General features: G+C 34.8%; 1 protein-coding gene and 2 pseudogenes across 1 annotated transcript; all 3 read left to right on the top strand.

The window, feature by feature from the left end:
- Positions 1–2449: 2449 nt before the first annotated feature.
- On the top strand, positions 2450–3179 carry LOC120209998. The gene is made up of 2 exons (XM_039208840.1): positions 2450–2663; positions 2744–3179. The coding sequence occupies exons 1-2, from the start codon at positions 2656–2658 to the stop codon at positions 3177–3179; spliced, it is 444 nt and encodes a 147-aa protein (XP_039064771.1). The 5' UTR covers positions 2450–2655.
- Positions 3180–3813: 634 nt separating this feature from the next.
- LOC120210001 lies at positions 3814–6044 on the top strand (annotated as a pseudogene).
- A 12896-nt stretch (positions 6045–18940) lies between these two features.
- Positions 18941–21159, top strand: LOC120209994 (annotated as a pseudogene).
- Positions 21160–21718: the final 559 nt, after the last annotated feature.

The following is a 21718-nucleotide window of genomic DNA, read 5'->3' as shown; positions in this document are numbered from 1 at the left end:
CTGAGAATGGCAGAATTTTGATCCTCTGGAAGAAAGGCATTGATTTCTCGATTATACACATGTCTGATCAGTGTATAACCATTAAAGGTCATTATCTTAGTAATCCTCTGATTATCACAGCTATTTATGGCAGAAATGAAGGTGTTTTGAGAAGGCAACTATGGCAGCATCTACATGAAGTGAACAGCCAGCATGGCAATTTCCTTGGATACTGGGAGGTGATTTTAATGTTATTCTTAATTCGACAGAAAGTTCAAATTCTGCTCTGTTGGGCCCTTTTATTACTCCAGACATGAAGGAATTCCAGGATGCTTTGTTTGACTTGGAATTGCTTGACCACCCTTATTTTGGCCCTACTTTCACCTGGAGCAACAAACAACACGAATCATATCTAGCAAAAAAACTTGATAGAATCTTAGTTAATCCTATTTGGTTTACTGCTTTTCCCAAGTCACATGTGGAATTCCTTGCTCCTGGAATTTCTGACCACTGTTTGGTAATTGCTTGGCTTTCTAAAGAGGTTCATGCTGACCATCCTAAGCCTTTCAAATTTTTTAACTTTTGGGCCCACCACTCTGAATTCCTAAGCATAGTTAGCCATTCTTGGCACTCTTTTTCCCAGGGCAACCCTATGCAACAACTGTTCTCCAAGCTTAAACGCCTAAAAATCAGTTTGAAAACCCTAAACCAGCAGCATTATAGCAATATTTCTGATCGTGTCAACCAAAAGAAACTGGAGCTCGAGGATCAACAGATCAAATCTTTAAATCTTGCTGATTCTTTCCAAAAAGAATCCCAATTGCAAAACGAGCTCCACCTCCTTCAAGAAGCCGAAAACATGTTTTTAAGACAGAAAGCGAAGGTACAGTGGATTAATCACGGTGATAAATGTACAAAATTTTTCCACTCTGCAGTTGCTACTAAAACGAAGAGGGATACTATACGTGTGCTTATTGATGACCAAGGAAGAAGATTAGAAACTTATGAGGATATGGCTACAGAAGTCTTACGGTTCTTTACCAACCTGATTGGGACTAATTTTGAGGTTAAATCTTGTGACCCGAACACTTTAAAGGAGCTGCTTCTTAGCTCTTTGCCTTTGGAAAGCTCTAATGATCTTGTTAAGGAGGTTACTCGTGATGAAATTAAAGATGCATTTTTTTCTCAAGGCAACGATAAAGCTCCCGGTCCGGATGGTTACACTCCATATTTTTTCAAGAAAGCTTGGCCTATTATTGGTGATGACGTGGTGGCAGCTGTTACTCACTTCTTTAGAGATCCTTACACTCAACCTTATGCATTTAATGCCACTTGTATTACTTTGATACCTAAAATTCCAAATCCTAGCCAGGTGAAAGATTTTCGGCCTATTTCTTGTTGTTCGGTGGTCTATAAAGCTGTTTCTAAAATATTGGTCAATCGATTGACACCCCTTCTCCCTGGAATTATTTCGTTTAACCAAACGGCTTTTGTTAAAGGGAGGAACATAGTAGATAACACTCTTCTAGCTCAGGAGCTTGTCAAAGGTTATGGAAGGAAGACTTTATCACCAAGATGTTCAATGAAAATTGATCTCCACAAAGCATTCGACTCTTTACATTGGGATTTTATTTCTACTGCCCTCATTGCTATTGGACTTCTGCCAATTATATTAAGTGGGTTGAGGCTTGTTTCACTACTGCTCGGTACTCTATATCTTTTAACGGTAGTCTAATTGGCTTCTTTAAAGGTGCTAGAGGATTAAGACAAGGTGATCCCATCTCACCTTTACTTTTCGTACTATCAATGAATATCCTTTCTAGTATTCTCAACAAAGCTGCTACTAGAGGTATTTTTGGCTTCCACCCTAAATGTAAAAAGATTGGGTTAACTCATCTCACCTTTGCAGATGACTTGCTTATTTTCTGTCGAGGGAATGTAGAATCTGTTGTGGGGTAATTAGTGTTCTTGATCACTTCTATGAAATTTCAGGCCTTAAACTTAATGCTCATAAATGTGAATTCTTCACTGCTGGAATTTCACCAATGAAAATAGGAGAAATCAAACAGATTACGGGTTTTAACCATGGTTGCTTACCTGTTAGATACTTGGGTGTTCCACTAGTATCTAGAAAGCTTTCGGAGAAAGACTGCATAGCTCTAATTGACAATATTAGAGACCGTCTCCATAAATGGTCTCGAAGACATTTGAGTTACGCTGGAAGACTCGAGCTCATTAAAACTGTTCTTCATAGTATCACTAATTTCTGGTGTAGGCAGCTAATCCTTCCACAATCTGTGCTTAATCGGATTGAGCAGTTATGTTCAAGGTTTTTCTGGAAAGGTTCTGATATTGCTGCTAAAGGTGCAAGAGTTAAATGGGATAAGCTTTGCCTCCCAAAATCGGAAGGGGGTCTTGGCCTAAAAGACATAAAATCTTGGAATAAAACTTGTATTCTGCACTTGATAAAGAAAATCCTTGCGGGTGATGGTTCGCTATGGATCGCTTGGATCAAAACTTATGTTATCAAGAACTCTGATTTTTGGACTATGGAGGCTAGGATCAATACAAGCTGGAGCTTTCGTAAACTGCTCAGTATGAGGAATCACGCTGCCCCCATTTTTGCTTCTGGAACTCATTCAATCAAAGACATATGGCATCACATCCGTAACAAAGATGACAAGGTTACTTGGCATAAACTATTCTGGTTTCCTCTTCATGTCCCTAAGTATAGTATTATTACTTGGATGGCTTTCCTTGACAGATTACCAACCAAAAATAGGCTGATTCGAATGGGGTTAAACATTGACGGTATTTGTGTGCTTTGTAGTGAAGAGAGGGAAACTAGGGACCACTTGTTTCTTCATTGTTCTGTGGCAAATTCTGTTTGGAACTCTGTTCTGCATCTTAATGGCATTTGCAGAGGAACTTGTTCATGGGATGCTCACATTTCATGGGCTTGTGCTTCATGGAAAGGAAAATCACTACTCACTACTATTATGAAGCTAGCTTGGACTACTTTTACTTACATTATTTGGGAGGAGAGAAACAAGAGAATTTACCAAGGACGCTCAAGAAATGTTAATGCCTTACTCCTTGCTATTAAAGACTCTGTTGCTATTCAACTTAAGGGTAGAGAAATAAATAGAAATGACTATGTCAATAATACTCTTTGTAATCAATGGGGTATTGAACATTGATGTTTTCAGTTCTGTTGTATAGTGTTGTAAGTGTTGATTTTTATGTAAGAACTTTCAGAGTTTTGAAGCAGTTTTACTGCTCTTTTGGATATAAAATTGAATTGATTTATCCAAAAAAAAAAAAAAAAAAAAATATCCCAATTCAATAATTTTATTAATTATTGATTCAATTTATAAAAAAAATTAAAAAAATAAACTATAAATTGTATAATACAAAAATATTATCCCGGTGTCGGTATGATTTTTTTTTTTAATCTCATCACCAACGCTTCGGATAATTACTCACAACAGACGCAACAGTTCGAATTTATAATATCAAAAAATAACAATATTTCATTTAATCAAAAGAACAATATTTTTTTAATCACAAAGACAACTTAATGGGTTTATAATATAAAAAAATACTTTTAAAAATTAAACTATAACTTAAATAATATAAAAATTATTATTCCATGTCTCATCACCAATGCTTCGGATAATTACTCATAATAGAATGCATATAAAAAATTACATAAACATAAATAAAAACATTGACTATTCTAGAGAACATATACGTACAGCGATTTGTGTCTATAAAAGGAAGCACGTTCGAACCCGAAAATGTGTATCGAGAGGCAAAAGAGAGAGGAAAAATAAAATGGGGCTAGAATTGCTGAGTTCAATCCTGGCAGTTGTGGCTGCAACATAGTTATTGTGTTTGGTTTCTTAAAAAATATAAATGAATGGTACTATGTTACTAGGTTGGGGAAGAAGAAAAACACCCTGCCTCCTGGTGATATGGGATGGCCCTTCATCGGCCACATCTATTCCTTCTTCAAAGCTTTCAATTCCCAGGACCCAGACACCTTCATCACCGACTTGATTAAAGCTTATTTATAAGCTTCTTAATCGTCTCTTCTTTTTCATCCTTGAAATGCTTGTCGTCTGACGTGCAAGGGAATTTGTGGTTGCAGGCATGGGAAAACAGGCATTTACAAAACCCATTTGTTTGGGAGTCCAACCATCATAGTCTGCAGTCCGGAGCTCTGCCGCAAGGCATTGGCCGATGAACACGTTCTGTTCGGCTACCCTTCATCGGCAAAACAACTAGCGGGGAAGAAATCGCTGTATGGAATTACAGCCACGGAGCACAGGCGTTTGCGTAAGATAGCGATGAATCCCATCAATGGAGACGAAGCACTAGCCTCCCATATCGAGCTTATCGAAGGGATTGTGACCAGCTCATTGGAAGAGCTTTCCTCCATGAAAGGACCCTCCAATTTCTTCTATGAGATGAGGAAGATCACTTTCAAGGTTATCGCACACATTGTGTTGGGCACCACTGAAGAGTCGGTTCTTTCGTCACTGGTTAAATGTTACAACGACTTGTTCCCCGGCATTGTTTCCGTGCCCGTTAATATCCCTGGTTTTGTGTTCCATCGAGCACTTAAGGTGAATTAATTTCGTCTATCCTATCAATTGTGAACTTTTGTTTTCATCAGATATAAGACGAGCTCTGATTATATATACCAAACTTTGATATGTTCATTAGGCCAGAAAAATGCTGCTCAAGATATTTAAAGACAAAGTAGCAGAAAGAAGAGCCAAAAGTAAGGAGCCCGACTCCAAGAAAGAAATGATTGATTATTCATGGAAGCAGAATACGACAATGGTGAAAAACTGGATGATGAGCATCTCATGGATTTGTTGCTGATATTCTTGTTCGCCGGTCACGAAACCGCGGCTCACACTGCAATGTGGGCAACCATCTACCTCCATCACCATCCTGAAATGTTGCAAAAAGCAAAGGAAGAACAGCAGGGGGTCATAAAGAGAAGGCCATCTTCCCAGAATGGCCTGACCCTCACTGAAATCAAGCAGATGGTCTATCTGCCCAAGGTTCGTTGTCTTATAATTAACTCAGATGGTCGACAGCACTATATGTAGTACGTAACAAATTAACCGTGCTGCGTTTGATTCCTTGCAGGTGATTGATGAGTCGATGAGAAGAGCCAATTTCGCCTTCACGCTGTTTCGTCAGGTTGAAACTGATGTTAACCTTAATGGTTAGTTTTCTAAACTTTGTTTCTTCGTTTTTCTCGAAAATACTTTCAATGTTTGTCTCAAAGAATAAAGGGTTCCTTTGATTTACAGGTTATACCATACCTAATGGATGGAAAGTTTTGGTTTGGAGTAGGGCTATTCATATGGATCCTACCATTTATCCAAACCCAAAAGAGTTTCTTCCTTCGAGATGGGAGGTCAGTAAAACAAATAAATATACCAAATTCATATATGAAGAGGACTTTGCTTCACATATACCAAGGAATGATGTTAATTGACACTCACCTAAATGCAGAACCCTGGATTGAAGGGGAAAAATTTCATTCCCTTTGGAGGAGGGAGCAGATTCTGCCCTGGTTCTGAGCTAGGCAAACTGGAGGTCTCCATTTTCCTCCACTATTTCCTCCTCAATTACAAGTAAGTTCTTATTCTCTCTGTTTTTTTTTCATGCCTATTACAAGTAAACAATTACTTTGAATTCTAAAAGAAATTGCAAAAGTCTTCCCACAATAAATATCCAAAGAAAAAAAAACATGCATCAGCGTGCAGAACCATGATCACCCTGAAAATTTTAAAGTAATATATATTTTTATTCATCTAGAATTTTAGACATTCGTCTTTCACTTACCCTCAACACTCATAACTTTAATTCATTTTATATTCTGCAGGCTTGAAGAGATAAACACAAATGTACCGACTATCACCCTACCATTGACACGTCCGGCAGATAACTGTCTCGCAAGAATCGTTAAGCTTCCATAATCATGTCGACTGGAATTAAATTGTTACTTTCCCTTCTTCACCTTATTTCTACCTAAAAACGCATGATTGTGTGTAATAAGATGCTCTTTCAATAGAGAAAGAAATTTTAAAAAAGATAGATCGTGTGTCCTTTTCTTAATAATCTGTAGTGTCAATGATTTATATATTTTTAATATAAAATTAAAAAATAGATTGTTAATTTTATTTCTTTTTGAGGCCACAAACTAAAGGATCGAGTCGATGAAGATTCAATCTTAAATGATGAGTTAATTATATATACTAAAGATGTTGGATCTAAATTTGAAGCATCATATATATCATCAAAGTGTACACATGGGTCTTCCAGAAGAAACTCAGAGTGTATCCAGAAGTACAAGACAAGGGTAGTCGTCAAAGGATTCACTCAAAAATTCAGTATAGACCTATTCGATACCTACTCTCCCGTAGCAATGATCTCAACGATATGTGCATTATTTGCACTAACCTCTATTCACAAGTCGCAACTACATCAAATGGATGTAAAGACTGTATTTCTGAATGAAGATCTAGATGAGGAGATCTATATAGAGCAACGCCTTGATTTTGAGGCGCATGGTACGGAAGGCAAAATGTGTAGGCTCAAAAAGTCTCTTTATGGCCTCAAACAGGATCCTAAATAATGGTACGAGAAATTTCACAAAATTATCCTTAATTTTGGTTTTGTTGTGAATCGTTCGGATGCATACGTGTATTTGAGGATGTTTGGTGCTGATATCATCATAGTAAGTTTATATGTTGATGACATGTTGATTTTCAATACTAACATCGAGTCTATTAACAAAATAAAAGATTTTTTGTCTACTAAGTTTGAGATGACTGATTTGTGAGAAGTCGATATAATCTTAGGAGTCAAAGCTACCAAAATTGAAAAAGGATTTTCTTTAAATCAAGCTCATTATAGAAAAAAAGTGTTAAAAAATTTGACAGTTTTGACGTCATCCCTGTTCGAACTCCTTATGACTCAAGCATACATCTCTTTAAAAATAAAGGAAATAACATTTCCCAAACAGAATATGTTAAAATAATTGGGTGCATGATGTTTTTAATGAACTATACTCAACCTGATATTGTCTAAGCTGTGAGCAGACTTAGTATATATACTCACAACCCAAGTGGTGAACATTGGGTCGTTCTTCGTCTCTTACTTAAGTACCTTAAGGGTATGATGGATTGGAGAGTTGAGTTTATTGGCTATTTTGCGGTGTTAGAAGGATATTGTGATGCCAGTTGGGTTTCTGATAATGATGAAGTAAGCTCGATGAGTAGGTATATTTTTACTTTAGGTGGAGCAACGATCTCGTGAAAATCTGCAAAACAAACTTGTATAACTCGTTCCACTATGGAATTAGAGTTTATAGCTCTTGACTTAGATGGGCAAGAAACTGAATGGCTCAAAAATTTATTAGCTGAAATTCCATTATGATGAAGACCGACTCTTCCAGTTTCCTTACTGTCTTGTTCACAAGCTGCGATTAGTGTGGCTAAGAACCAACCTTACAATGGTAAGAGGAGACACATTTGCATGAGGCATGAATTTGTTAGACACTTGATAAGGAATGGAGTACTCTCTTTAGAGTATGTGAAGTCGGAAAGGAACCTAGTAGATCCGCTTACCAAAGGGTTAGGTCGAAAACTGGTCCCAGAGTCATCAAGGAGGATGGGTTTAAAGCCCATCGTTTGAGGAATTCATGGTGGATACCCAACTTAGTTATCTAAGTTCAATGTGATTAAACAAAAGCATGGAAAGACTCATAGTGTACATTTCTCTACCTATCCCTATGAAGAACAATGTACATGCCCAGGTTGAGCTTAATTGCTCTTACTAAATTCATAGCCCAAAATTTAGGTGGTCTTAGTGAGAAAGACTTGATGAATTTACCGACTTTGGTTGAATATTTATTCTTAATAAGTTCATAACCAAGAGTTGAGTGGGTAGTCCTAATTGAGAACAACAAAATGAACTTACCGCTAGATAGGTTGAGTTTTATGAAAACTCCTAAAGAATTCGAATCCAAAAGTTTGGATGATCCTAGTGAGAAGGACATATCGAATTCACCGATTAATGAGGTTGAATATTTGTTCTTAATGAACTCTTATCCTAGAATTTTGTTGGTTTGTTTATAACGAACTTGAAAATATTCACCATAACCTATTATGAGGTGAACTATTTTAGAAGCTCTTAATTATTTCATAGCCCGGTTTAAGGGTGGTTTATATTATGATAAACTTGATCAAATAACCTACGTAAGTGAGAAGGATTAACCACCTTCTCTGAAAAACGTTTGGGACGTTTTCTAGTACACTTACTAAAATTCTGAGGCAAGATGGCCAAATATACACTTGTGTATATATATCTTACACATCGAGGACTTCGGTGGATGAGTGGGTTAGTTATGTGTTATGAGTTTACCCCTATCTTAGAAAGTTCAAGACTAGCTTCACTTATCTAAGAGAATGATTGCTCATCATCACTATGTACTAGTTCAAGATACACGTTCAATATTGCTTAATCAACTAGCTCCGTTGTGCTCTTCTAAGAAGATTATATTCGAGTTTCAGAGAATTCTTTCGTATTAGAGGGGGAATGTTGGTAACGTGAAATATAATATCCCACATTGAGTGGGAAATACCACTGGTTTGGGTATTTATAGTATGCATTCTTCCCTCCCTTGTTGAGTGATAGAGAATAAAGGGTAATTTCGCGCACCACTGCCGTTACTGTCCGTTTGTCTCGTCTCGTCTCGTCTCGTGGATGTGGTCGTGGCTCGTGGCAATATGTGTCTTTGACACGTCCGCGTGGATTCTATCTTTTAGAGAAAATTCGTAAAGAATTGTCTGAGCATAAAGACTGTGAAAGAATTGGTCTAATATTTATAGGTTGCAGTGGTCTGGGTGATTTAAATTTCAGAGAGTAACAGCTGATTAATTAACTGTTAAAACATTTTGATTTTTGAAAATTAAATCTATAACACCCAATTTCTTGAATTAAGTGTGTGAAACGTTGGTGAACCTGGACGAGTATCAGGCTATGCTCCAAATTATTTTTTTAAGTCGGTTACAGAGTAAATGCAAGAGTTATAAATATAAATGCATGAGTTACAAACGGCTGGATTTTAAATTTTGAACCTGGACTGAATTAAGGCCAAGTTCACTCGTTGTGATAACAACTTCCAGACAGAATTAATTCAGAAATTAATTAGAAATAATTATGATGCACGTTGGACCATTTTGCCCATGACTTACAACCTATAAATAGAGAAGTATTGTTAGCTTCTCAACTCACCAATTCACTCAAAAATCTTTAAACTCTCTAAAAGCTTTCTAATCTTCTTACTATTTCCAGTGATAAAAGGAGCAATACCACCGCAGTCCACTCCGGTTTCGAGTGTACGAAATCTCGGAGAGTCCGTGTTAACCTCGGGGGACAATTCGCCTGAAGCAGCGATTACACACATCGGGGCGAATTTGTTTCTAAGTCAGAGGTTTCCACCACGACATGGTTTCAGTTGGTTCGATCATTCTTTATCATTTATTTATCTTGTCAGTGGTAACGTGTGAATTTTTCGGTATACATTTCCAACATTAATTTAATTTTTAATTTTCATATCGAACATGAAATATCATTTTTTATCTTATATCTCATTTAATTTTTTTATTTAGACCTTAAATTAATTTGAGAAAAGTACATATTAAGGGACCCATCTTTTCTAGCTTTGCACTTTAGCAACCAACTTTTTATTCTTTTTATTTAGTCACTAACTGGAATGTTTGAGATATAAGTCATTAATTAAATGAAGCCATAAGTGAATTTGGTCTATTCTCTTACTAAATCATTAGGGATAAAATTACTAAATGCAACATTTAGGTGAATGGGACTAATAACAAAGTGATACATTGGCAATGATAGTAATCCAACATTTGTGATTGATGATCTCGTGAATAAGGTTCATATAGGTAATAACAAATCATTTGTTGATTTGTTGACTGTTGTAAAATTCTGTCATTCATATTATGTAAATAATGTTAAAACTACAAAGATGATGAGGACTAGGGACACACTTAATCAAATCAATATCTTTTTTAAGTGGTGAATTAATATACATAATACACTTGGTGGTTGTGGGTAGAGGTGTTGATGTTAAACGGTCGGTTAACCGTTATAACAACTATGTGGTTTTTCTAACCGTAACATAATCATTAAAAAATAGTTAACCGCTAATGGTTAACCGTTATTAACGGTTCGGCTACAGGTTAACCTATTACAATTATTTGTCAAAATATTTTCATAATTCATAATAAAAAAGTGTAGCACTTAACACATACTTACACCGGTGTAAGTATGCACATCTCCCGATACCTTAGGACCTAACAATAAACACATAATATTGGTGTAAGTTTGTTTCTATATTTTCAAAGAAATAAAAAGTAAAAATATATATTAAGTTATTTGTATACAAATTTTATTAAAAATATATATATTATAAATAATAGAAAATTATATTAAGTTATCTGTGTAAAAATATAATAAATTAGAAATATAATTATAAAATTAATTTATTAACAGTTAACCAACAAAATTCGTAACTGTATCCTTAACGGTTTATTATTATTTTTAACAGTTCGATTAACTAAAACCGTTTAATATTAATGGTTCAATTAATTAACATGTTAAATGTTTTGAATGTGAAAAAAGTGGGAAAGAATGAACACGAGCTAAGCGAACTCGATGGTAAAAGAATTATTGTTACTCTTTGAGTTTTCGAGTTTGAGCATTATAGATGTCAAAAATGTAAAAGTTCAATGTCAAATGATTAAGAGTATTATTCAAATATATTAAATTATACTTACCCCAAATTAATAACAAAATTGAAAGGAGAAAAAACAATGCACAACTATCAACAAACTAAAGAACGAAAAATTAAATGCGAGTTGAGCGGTTTATTTAATACACCCAAATTTATTCTTCTCCTTATAATTCATATTTGACCTTGAAGCTTCAGTCAAGAAAATTCCTTGAATGCATTTGGGGTGATGGCTAATGGAAGTATGATTTGTATATATATATAAAGTCAACCTGATTAAAGTACGAGCTATCCTTTAATATTCCTACAAATCCAACACATATGATATTGAATCAACACATTCCACGAAATTTCATACAATATAAAACATACTAAAAAAAACAGTAAGACGATTGACGACGGCGTTTCAATGGAGGGTAGCGTTAAGGTAAGGACGACCCCAAAGTCTTCAGTTCTTACAGGTCCACGCAAAGCAGAACCCATTGTCTGCTAATCAAATTTTAAAGAAATAGCAGCAGACCCAATAGTTTAGAATATTTATATTTCCTACTTTTCAGGTCTCGGTCAATGTTGAATTGCTGGTTGCAGTAATCCCACGACACTATACCTGCATGTTAAAAGAATCAGCCTGGATGCTTACCTTAGAGTAATCCCAAAATCAATCTCGCGGTCTATAAACATACGGAAAAAAAACAGTAAGACGATTGACGACGGGGTTTCAATGGAGGGAAGCGTTAAGGTAAGGACGACCCCAAAGTATTCAGTTCTTACAGGTCCGCGCAACGCAGAACCCATTGTCTGCTAACCAAATTTGAAAGAAACAGCAGCAGACCCAGTAATTTAGAATATGACTACTTAACAAAGACGCTAAACTTTGATTATTTATTTTTCCTACTTTTCATGTCTCGATCAATGTTGAATTGCTGGTTGCAGTAAACCCTCGACGCTATACATGCATGTCAAAATGTCATGAAATCCAAGGCCTTAAAATGATAATGACACGAAAATAACTAATGGTTCATCACCAACTTGAATTTGAGTTTAAAAAATTATTTTTAGGGTAAAGTACACAAATGATCCCCATTATAGGGTGTTGTTTTTTTAAGTCATTGACTATTAAAAGTTACGAAATGGTCACCTGACTATTCATATGTTCTAAACTCATCATTTTTCGTTAAAAATATTATAGTCGTCTAAGCTGAACATTAACATATTAGCTGAGATGTGATAGTCTTTTGAGATTCATGGATTAAATTTTATCATATCCTAGTCAATAAGTTAATATCCAACAGTAAATTTGCAAGCTTATAACCAAAAAGATGTTTTCGACGTAAACGTGTTTAAATTAAAAAAATAAACTTATGATCCATCTAAATATATATAAATGAGGATAATGGAACATTTTTGCTCAAATTAATTGAAAGATGTATAACAACCTTGCACTCTAAAGTACACTCATGACTCTTCGTCTAAATAGAAAAAGGAGAACTACATAAGCGTTAAAATAAATCACTAAAGACAATGTTATAGATCCCTCTAGAGATAAATTGAAATTACAATCGAAGTATTGAAATTCATAAAATTGAAAATGGTAACTCTGCCCAAATAAGATAATGTGAACTGTGTAATTCCTTCATGGAAGAATAGTTTGATATTAGTGTCATAGATCCTTCCACTCGAATACCTTAGTTTGAGCCACAAACCAATAACCATCGCGAACCCTTGCATTCAGGGATGGACCGAGGGTTGCTGAGGATGCGATCGCACGCCTATTTAAATTTCCTTATATTTTAGATTTTATCTTTGTATTTTCTATTGATTACCTAATTTCGCACCTCCTAAAATTTTATAACTTCACATCCCCTAAAATTTTAAATATAACTTCGTAAATTCGCACCTCTGACATAAATTTCTATGTTCGTCCATGCTTGTATTGTTCATTAGTGTTTAAATTATACATTATTTATGATTAATTACTCATTGATTAGATAATTTTAGTTGTTAACTTAGGCCTTTTCATTCATTTTCGATGTAGGACATTGAATTCCAGAAATTATACTAAGAACAACGAAATCGTGCAACTTTTGATTTTTCTGGATTCATGGCAGGATTAGTGGGCACGACTTGGGACATGACACACCCGACATGGCATCTAGTCTGCAGCTGACATGGCGATGATGTGTCGACTGATGTGATGATGATGTGGCAGGTGATGTGGCACCCAATCAATAGCTTCTAGAAGACCCAATCAACAGCTTCTAGAAGATTCGATCAGCAGTGGCGTGGAGAATGAGATTTAGCCAAATTTTAATTCTAAATTAGGATTTATCTTGATTTTATTTATAGGAATTATCTTTAGGAATTATCGTTTGTTTTGAATGTTATTTTCTAGATCTTTTGAGGACTATAAATACCCTAGTGGGGTAAGCCTCTAAGCATCGATTTTCATTCAGAATTCATTCAACTCTTACTTCTTTCTTTCTTTAGATTTATAAAAGTTTTTATTTTCCTTTTATTTTCAAGTTACTTTATTTTATTTCAAAATGCTAAGTATGATTTATACCATGCTTAGCTAAGTTTTCTATAGCCAAGGGTTAGAGCAGTGACTCGATTCTAAGTCGTGAGAATCGAAAAACCCTTCATACCCTAAAGGGTTACATTTTCAGTTTTCGGAAATCAAGGAACGGTAATCGACCATCCTTTTATAATTAAGGCGATTTCATTTCAAAAAGTGCACGTTGGAATTGAATTTCGATTTCAATTAATATTTGAGAAGAAGGATCGGCCTATGGCACATTCGACTTCCCGGGAACAACTTAGCGGCGGTCCGCTATGGGGAACTGAAATCGGGTCAGATTCTCAGTAGAGACAATAGAATCTGAGTTGGGTTTTTCCATAATTTAAAAACGTTGAATTAATAAGTGATTGTCGCTCACAAAGAGTTAAGATCTGAAAAATTGATTTTAGATTCTCAATCATTTGAGAGAAAAACAAGTTACAAGGGTTGGGATTAAATCGAGACAAAAGCTTTAGTCCAAGGCTGATTTTACCAATTGAATTTTATTTTCTTAATTTACTATTTTATTTTATTTCAATCATTTTTATTACTTCACTTCAACTCTCTAAAATCTCCCATCTAATTTCTTTTACAAATCACGCGTGAAGCAAGCTCAAAAGCGAGGACATCGTCAAACTCCTAGTCCTTGTGGATCGACCCTTACTCTCACTACCCTACCTATTCTTATTTATTTTGTTGAGATTAAAGCTATTTATTTTGACATTATAACGACAGTGTGTCAATTGTTCATCAACATTTTTTCAATTTTTTTCTTTGGATATTAAGAAACGAATTTGATTTGAAAATTCTGATTTAAATTTTGCCACTCAAATGTAGAATTTGAAATTCCTATTGCAAGTGAAAAATTAAAAAAGCATATTTCTATTCTTTTGTAATTCTACATTGTTATAAGCAGCCTTGTTTGATATAGAATATATACATGTATGCGTTTTTCTTATAATAATATATACAACGTATATCTCAGTTTAGTAATTTTATTTATTGTGTGGAATCATATCTGCTTTTTGTGTTGGAATGCAAATATAGATATTATCTACTTGTATAAATTTTTGCACGTTAGTATCTTTTATGTAAATTTTATGTGGGCATTCCTATCATATTAGTTTTTACTGCGTCATGGATATTTTGTGAAATATAAAGCTGAAAATGATACTTTATTAAACCAAAGACAATGATTAGCCTTACAGGAGAAACAAAGAAACAACAGAAGCAAGCTAGAAACTAGGAAACAAACTCCACACTACGTAAAACAGACTCCACTACATAATCAGCTATAAACTAGGAAACAGACTCCACTACGTAAAACAGACTCCACTATATAATCTCCTAAATACTCGTAGATGACTTATTCAACTAAGACAAATTCAAACTCCAACATACCCTCCCTTAAGCTTAACTCTCCTGAATTCAGCTTACTTCAGACAAGTTAACAATTCCAAGTAATGCTCTTAGTTTCTCGAACTGCTCCAGCTTCAACGGCTTCGTAAAGATATCCGCAACTTGGTTTTCTGTTGCACAATACTCCAACTTAACAGTCTCGCCATTCACCAGCTCTCTGAGATAATGAAACCTTACTTCGATATGCTTACTTTTCCCGTGAAGGACTGGATGCTTGGACAAAGCAATCGTCGAACTGTTGTCACAATGAATGACGGTTGCAGACTTTCTTCAGCTCCAATCTTCTCTAAGATCCTTCTAATCCACACACATTGACAATAACAAAACGCGCAGCAATATATTCGGCCTCAGTGGTGGAAAGGGCGACAACAGGCTGCTTTTTCGATGCCCAAAAAATCGCACTAGACCCTATCAAAACACACAGCCCGTTGTGCTTCTCCGCAAATCGCCGGCGTAGTCGCTATCCGTGAATGCCATAAGTCTCGTACTGCTGCTTTCACTTCTCCTGTAGAAGATTCCAAATTCGATTGTACCTTTTAAGTATCTTAAGATCCTCTTCGCAGAAAGCCAATGAGACATCCTTGGATTTGCCATGAATCGACTTATGAGACATACTCCATACATTAAATTCGGCCTGGTCACTGTTAGATACATAAGACTCCCAACCAATCGCTTGAACATAGTTTCATCCACCTTCTCGCCATTCTCATCTTTTGTGAGCTTCGTTCTCGGCACAATTGGATTTTTAACAACATTGCTTTCTTCCATTCCAAACCTTGCAAAAACTTCACGAGCATACCGTTTTTGACAAATAAAAATCCCGTCAACACTCTGTTGCACCTCTACACCAAGAAAATATCATTTAGATAAACTCATAAAATAGGGGTGACGAGTTTGTTCTGTACTATAACATTTACCGTAGATCCCAAATTAATTTTAAAGATGATTTAACTTATTAATTTTTTACCTACATTATCTATTGGAAAGAAAAAAAAAACCATTAAAATGATATCAGGCTCAACGTAATAAATGTTACAACTATTCAGTCACGTCCATGAATTATTTATGAGTAATTACCCAGGAAATTTATAGCTTTAATCATATATTAATAAAATGTTAACAAATGTCCTTTCTTGGATTGATGAAATTTGAACTAAGAACACAAATGTATATATCTGTTATGGAATATTGTCTGAGATAAAAAAAAATATTCAACCACCGGAGAGTGCAATAATTTAAGAGAATCAAGAGGCTGCCAGTCCAACACGAGACTTCATATTTAACATTCTTCAACTAAAACTCATTGAAAATTATTTCCAAGGAATCTCACGATTAAAAAACATATTTTTAGGAGTTACTGAAAAATACTCCCTTTGTCTTAATCAATGTGTCTATCATTGAATATCAAAAGTTAAATTTTTTAAAATTTTGACCATTATTATTTTAAATATTTTAAATAATTAAATTTTGTAAAATATATATTTTAAAAACTACTTGGTTAAAGATTTAAAATATATTTTTTTTTCATATTTTTACTAATAATAAAATTTAAATAATGATGAGTCAAAATTAAAAATTGACCCAAAAAAGTAAACAGTTAGCAGATTTAACGAGTAATCAAAATCTTAAATTTGATTGTTTTGAATGTGAAATAATAGGAGACTTTTGGAAGGCGACACAAATTGATCAAGAAATCTTGTAAAAGAATAATAATAATAATAATAATAATAATAATAAATAATAATAATATAAATTATAATTTAATTCATTTAAATGTTGATATCTTAGAAATCGCCATGGTTTCCCAATGAATTCCAAGAAGAATATTATTATGCTAAAGTTTAACATCCAATAAATTGAATAAAAAATAAAAAAAAATTAGAAATTTGTTGTAACTGATATGATAAGTTCAAATAAAATATTTTTTAAAAAAAAATATTGAAAGAACATGACAAATTTTAAAATCATTGTAATAGATATAATGGCAAAATTTTTATGATAATGGTCTGGAAAATAAATTACTCGAATAATGGTGAATGAAAATTATTTGCTCGAGTAATATATTTACTGGACCAAGGTGTGACGCAAGGATCCCGATGTGTCTTTGATTGAAATGTGAGGAGACGTCATGACTGCCCTGTGTCTCTCCCTCCATACACACATCTCTCCCTCCATACAGACATCTCCCCCTACATACACACCGGTCTAATTTTATTATTCTTACACCTAAATCTGGGAAGAATATTCTTTGAAACATAAATTAGATAAAGATTAATTATGAAAAACATTATAATAAAATTAAAAGAAAAACAAACGAAGTACAATAGGGGTTGTATTACAGTCCTGACGTCCCTCCACGCTTCAATCGAAGACGCAGTGAGGTCCCTGCATCACATCGTAGTCCTGTACTAAATCCATTATTCGAGTAAATAATCCCGATTTACCATTATTCAAGCACTTTTTTACCATTATCGTAAAAATTTACCAAAGTACCATAGATCTAATAAAAATGATGTCTTGTATTTCTCTAATATTTTTAAGTGGGGACATTATTTCCCTAAAAAGCCAGGAGAATAGTTCAAACTTGTTTTATTGAAGGGTAGGTGATCTCAATTAAATTAAAACTATCATTTTTCAACCGAAACTCTTAAGTCACCTGCTATAAAAAAATCGTTTCTTTTAATTGAGTGAAGTTCATTAGAATGAGAGAAAAAAAAAAATGCACAACGATCAACAAACCAATGAACGGAAAATTAAATGCGAGTCAAGCGGTTTGATACACACACAAATATATTCTTCACCTTACAATTCATATTTGACTTTGAAGCTTCAGTCAATAAAACATCTTGAATACATGTGGAATGATGGCTAAGGAAGTATGGTTAGTGTGTATATATATATTTATATATAAAGTCAACCTAATTAACGTAGTGTAAACCAGTGAATTTTTTTAATTAATCCGATATCTGATTTATTGACCGATTAATTCAGATCAGATTTTACAAAGGTCCATTATGAGAGTAATCCTCCCAATCCGTAAAAATCTAGTGTCTCATCTTATTAGATCAACCGGTTATTATTGGTGTGTGAAGTGTCTTTTAATATTCCTACAAATCCAACACTTATGAAAATAGGATCAACAAGGTGCACTCCATCACTTCAACGATATTTCATACAATAGGAAAATAAAAAAGTAAAATTTATCAGTTAGACGATTGACGACGGCGTTTCAATGGAGGGTAGCGTTAAGGTAAGGACGACCCCAAAGTCTTCAGTTCTTACAGGTCCACGCAAAGCAACCCATTGTCTGCTAATCAAATTTTAAAGAAATAGCAGCAGACCCAATAGTTTAGAATATTTATATTTCCTACTTTTCAGGTCTCGGTCAATGTTGAATTGCTGGTTGCAGTAATCCCACGACACTATACCTGCATGTTAAAAGAATCAGCCTGGATGCTTACCTTAGAGTAATCCCAAAATCAGTCTCGCGGTCTATAACTTGTGACTTAATACATGAGAACAACATTTAGGTCAGGATTCATACAATGGCCAGTCGGGAAACATGCATAGAGGAAAAGAAAAGATAAGAAAAGAATAAATGAATTCTTATATATATATATATATATATATTCACAACGAATCCCAATTCAATAATTTATTAATTATTGATTCAATTTATAAAAAAAATTAAAAAAATAAACTATAAATTGTATAATACAAAAATATTATCCCGGTGTCGGTATGATTTTTTTTTTTAATCTCATCACCAACGCTTCGGATAATTACTCACAACAGACGCAACAGTTCGAATTTATAATATCAAAAAATAACAATATTTCATTTAATCAAAGAACAATATTTTTTTAATCACAAAGACAACTTAATGGGTTTATAATATAAAAAAATACTTTTAAAAATTAAACTATAACTTAAATAATATAAAAATTATTATTCCATGTCTCATCACCAATGCTTCGGATAATTACTCATAATAGAATGCATATAAAAAATTACATAAACATAAAATAAAAACATTGACTATTCTAGAGAACAATATACGTACAGCGATTTGTCTATAAAAGGAAGCACGTTCGAACCCGAAAAGTGTATCGAGAGGCAAAAAGAGAGAGGAAAATAAAATGGGGCTAGAATTGCTGAGTTCAATCCTGGCAGTTGTGGCTGCAACATATGTTATTGTGTTTGGTTTCTTAAAAAATATAATGAATGGTACTATGTTACTAGGTTGGGGAAGAAGAAAACACCCTGCCTCCTGGTGATATGGGATGGCCCTTCATCGGCCACATCTATTCCTTCTTCAAAGCTTTCAATTCCCAGGACCCAGACACCTTCATCACCGACTTGATTAAAGGTTATTTATAAGCTTCTTAATCGTCTCTTCTTTTTCATCCTTGAAATGCTTGTCGTCTGACGTGCAAGGGAATTTGTGGTTGCAGGCATGGGAAAACAGGCATTTACAAAACCCATTTGTTTGGGAGTCCAACCATCATAGTCTGCAGTCCGGAGCTCTGCCGCAAGGCATTGGCCGATGAACACGTTCTGTTCGGCTACCCTTCATCGGCAAAACAACTAGCGGGGAAGAAATCGCTGTATGGAATTACAGCCACGGAGCACAGGCGTTTGCGTAAGATAGCGATGAATCCCATCAATGGAGACGAAGCACTAGCCTCCCATATCGAGCTTATCGAAGGGATTGTGACCAGCTCATTGGAAGAGCTTTCCTCCATGAAAGGACCCGCCAATTTCTTCTATGAGATGAGGAAGATCACTTTCAAGGTTATCGCACACATTGTGTTGGGCACCACTGAAGAGTCGGTTCTTTCGTCACTGGTTAAATGTTACAACGACTTGTTCCCCGGCATTGTTTCCGTGCCCGTTAATATCCCTGGTTTTGTGTTCCATCGAGCACTTAAGGTGAATTAATTTCGTCTATCCTATCAATTGTGAACTTTTGTTTTCATCAGATATAAGACGAGCTCTGATTATATACCAAACTTTGATATGTTCATTAGGCCAGAAAAATGCTGCTCAAGATATTTAAAGACAAAGTAGCAGAAAGAAGAGCCAAAAGTAAGGAGCCCGACTCCAAGAAAGAAATGATTGATTATTTCATGGAAGCAGAATACGACAATGGTGAAAAACTGGATGATGAGCATCTCATGGATTTGTTGCTGATATTCTTGTTCGCCGGTCACGAAACCGCGGCTCACACTGCAATGTGGGCAACCATCTACCTCCATCACCATCCTGAAATGTTGCAAAAAGCAAAGGAAGAACAGCAGGGGGTCATAAAGAGAAGGCCATCTTCCCAGAATGGCCTGACCCTCACTGAAATCAAGCAGATGGTCTATCTGCCCAAGGTTCGTTGTCTTATAATTAACTCAGATGGTCGACAGCACTATATGTACGTAACAAATTAACCGTGCTGCGTTTGATTCCTTGCAGGTGATTGATGAGTCGATGAGAAGAGCCAATTTCGCCTTCACGCTGTTTCGTCAGGTTGAAACTGATGTTAACCTTAATGGTTAGTTTTCTAAACTTTGTTTCTTCGTTTTTCTCGAAAATACTTTCAATGTTTGTCTCAAAGAATAAAGGGTTCCTTTGATTTACAGGTTACCATACCTAATGGATGGAAAGTTTTGGTTTGGAGTAGGGCTATTCATATGGATCCTACCATTTATCCAAACCCAAAAGAGTTCTTCCTTCGAGATGGGAGGTCAGTAAAACAAATAAATATACCAAATTCATATATGAAGAGGACTTTGCTTCACATATACCAAGGAATGATGTTAATTGACACTCACCTAAATGCAGAACCCTGGATTGAAGGGGAAAAATTTCATTCCCTTTGGAGGAGGGAGCAGATTCTGCCCTGGTTCTGAGCTAGGCAAACTGGAGGTCTCCATTTTCCTCCACTATTTCCTCCTCAATTACAAGTAAGTTCTTATTCTCTGTTTTTTTTTCATGCCTATTACAAGTAAACAATTACTTTGAATTCTAAAAGAAATTGCAAAAGTCTTCCCACAATAAATATCCAAAGAAAAAAAACATGCATGCGCGTGCAGAACCATGATCACCCTGAAAATTTTAAAGTAATATATATTTTTATTCATCTAGAATTTTAGACATTCGTCTTTCACTTACCCTCAACACTCATAACTTTAATTCATTTTATATTCTGCAGGCTTGAAGAGATAAACACAAATGTACCGACTATCACCCTACCATTGACACGTCCGGCAGATAACTGTCTCGCAAGAATCGTTAAGCTTCCATAATCATGTCGACTGGAATTAAATTGTTACTTTCCCTTCTTCACCTTATTTCTACCTAAAAACGCATGATTGTGTGTAATAAGATGCTCTTTCAATAGAGAAAGAAATTTTAAAAAGATAGATCGTGTGTCCTTTTCTTAATAATCTGTAGTGTCAATGATTTATATATTTTTAATATAAAATTAAAAAATAGATTGTTAATTTTATTTCTTTTTGAGGCCACAAACTAAAGGATCGAGTCGATGAAGATTCAATCTTAAATGATGAGTTAATTATATATACTAAGATGTTGGATCTAAATTTGAAGCATCATATATATCATCAAAGGGTACATATGGGTCTTCCAGAAGAAACTCAGAGTGTATCCAGAAGTACAAGACAAGGGTAGTCGTCAAAGGATTCACTCAAAAATTCAGTATAGACCTATTCGATACCTACTCTCCCGTAGCAATGATCTCAACGATCTGTGCATTATTTGCACTAACCTCTATTCACAAGTCACAACTACATCAAATGGATGTAAAGACTGTATTTCTGAATGAAGATCTAGATGAGGAGATCTATATAGAGCAACGCCTTGATTTTGAGGCGCATGGTACGGAAGGCAAAATGTGTAGGCTCAAA

This window comes from Hibiscus syriacus, unplaced genomic scaffold (assembly GCF_006381635.1).
Source record: "Hibiscus syriacus cultivar Baekdansim isolate YM2019G1 unplaced genomic scaffold, ASM638163v2 tig00021708_pilon, whole genome shotgun sequence".
Taxonomy (NCBI): domain Eukaryota; kingdom Viridiplantae; phylum Streptophyta; class Magnoliopsida; order Malvales; family Malvaceae; genus Hibiscus; species Hibiscus syriacus.
This window is presented reverse-complemented; position numbering and strand designations above follow the sequence as displayed.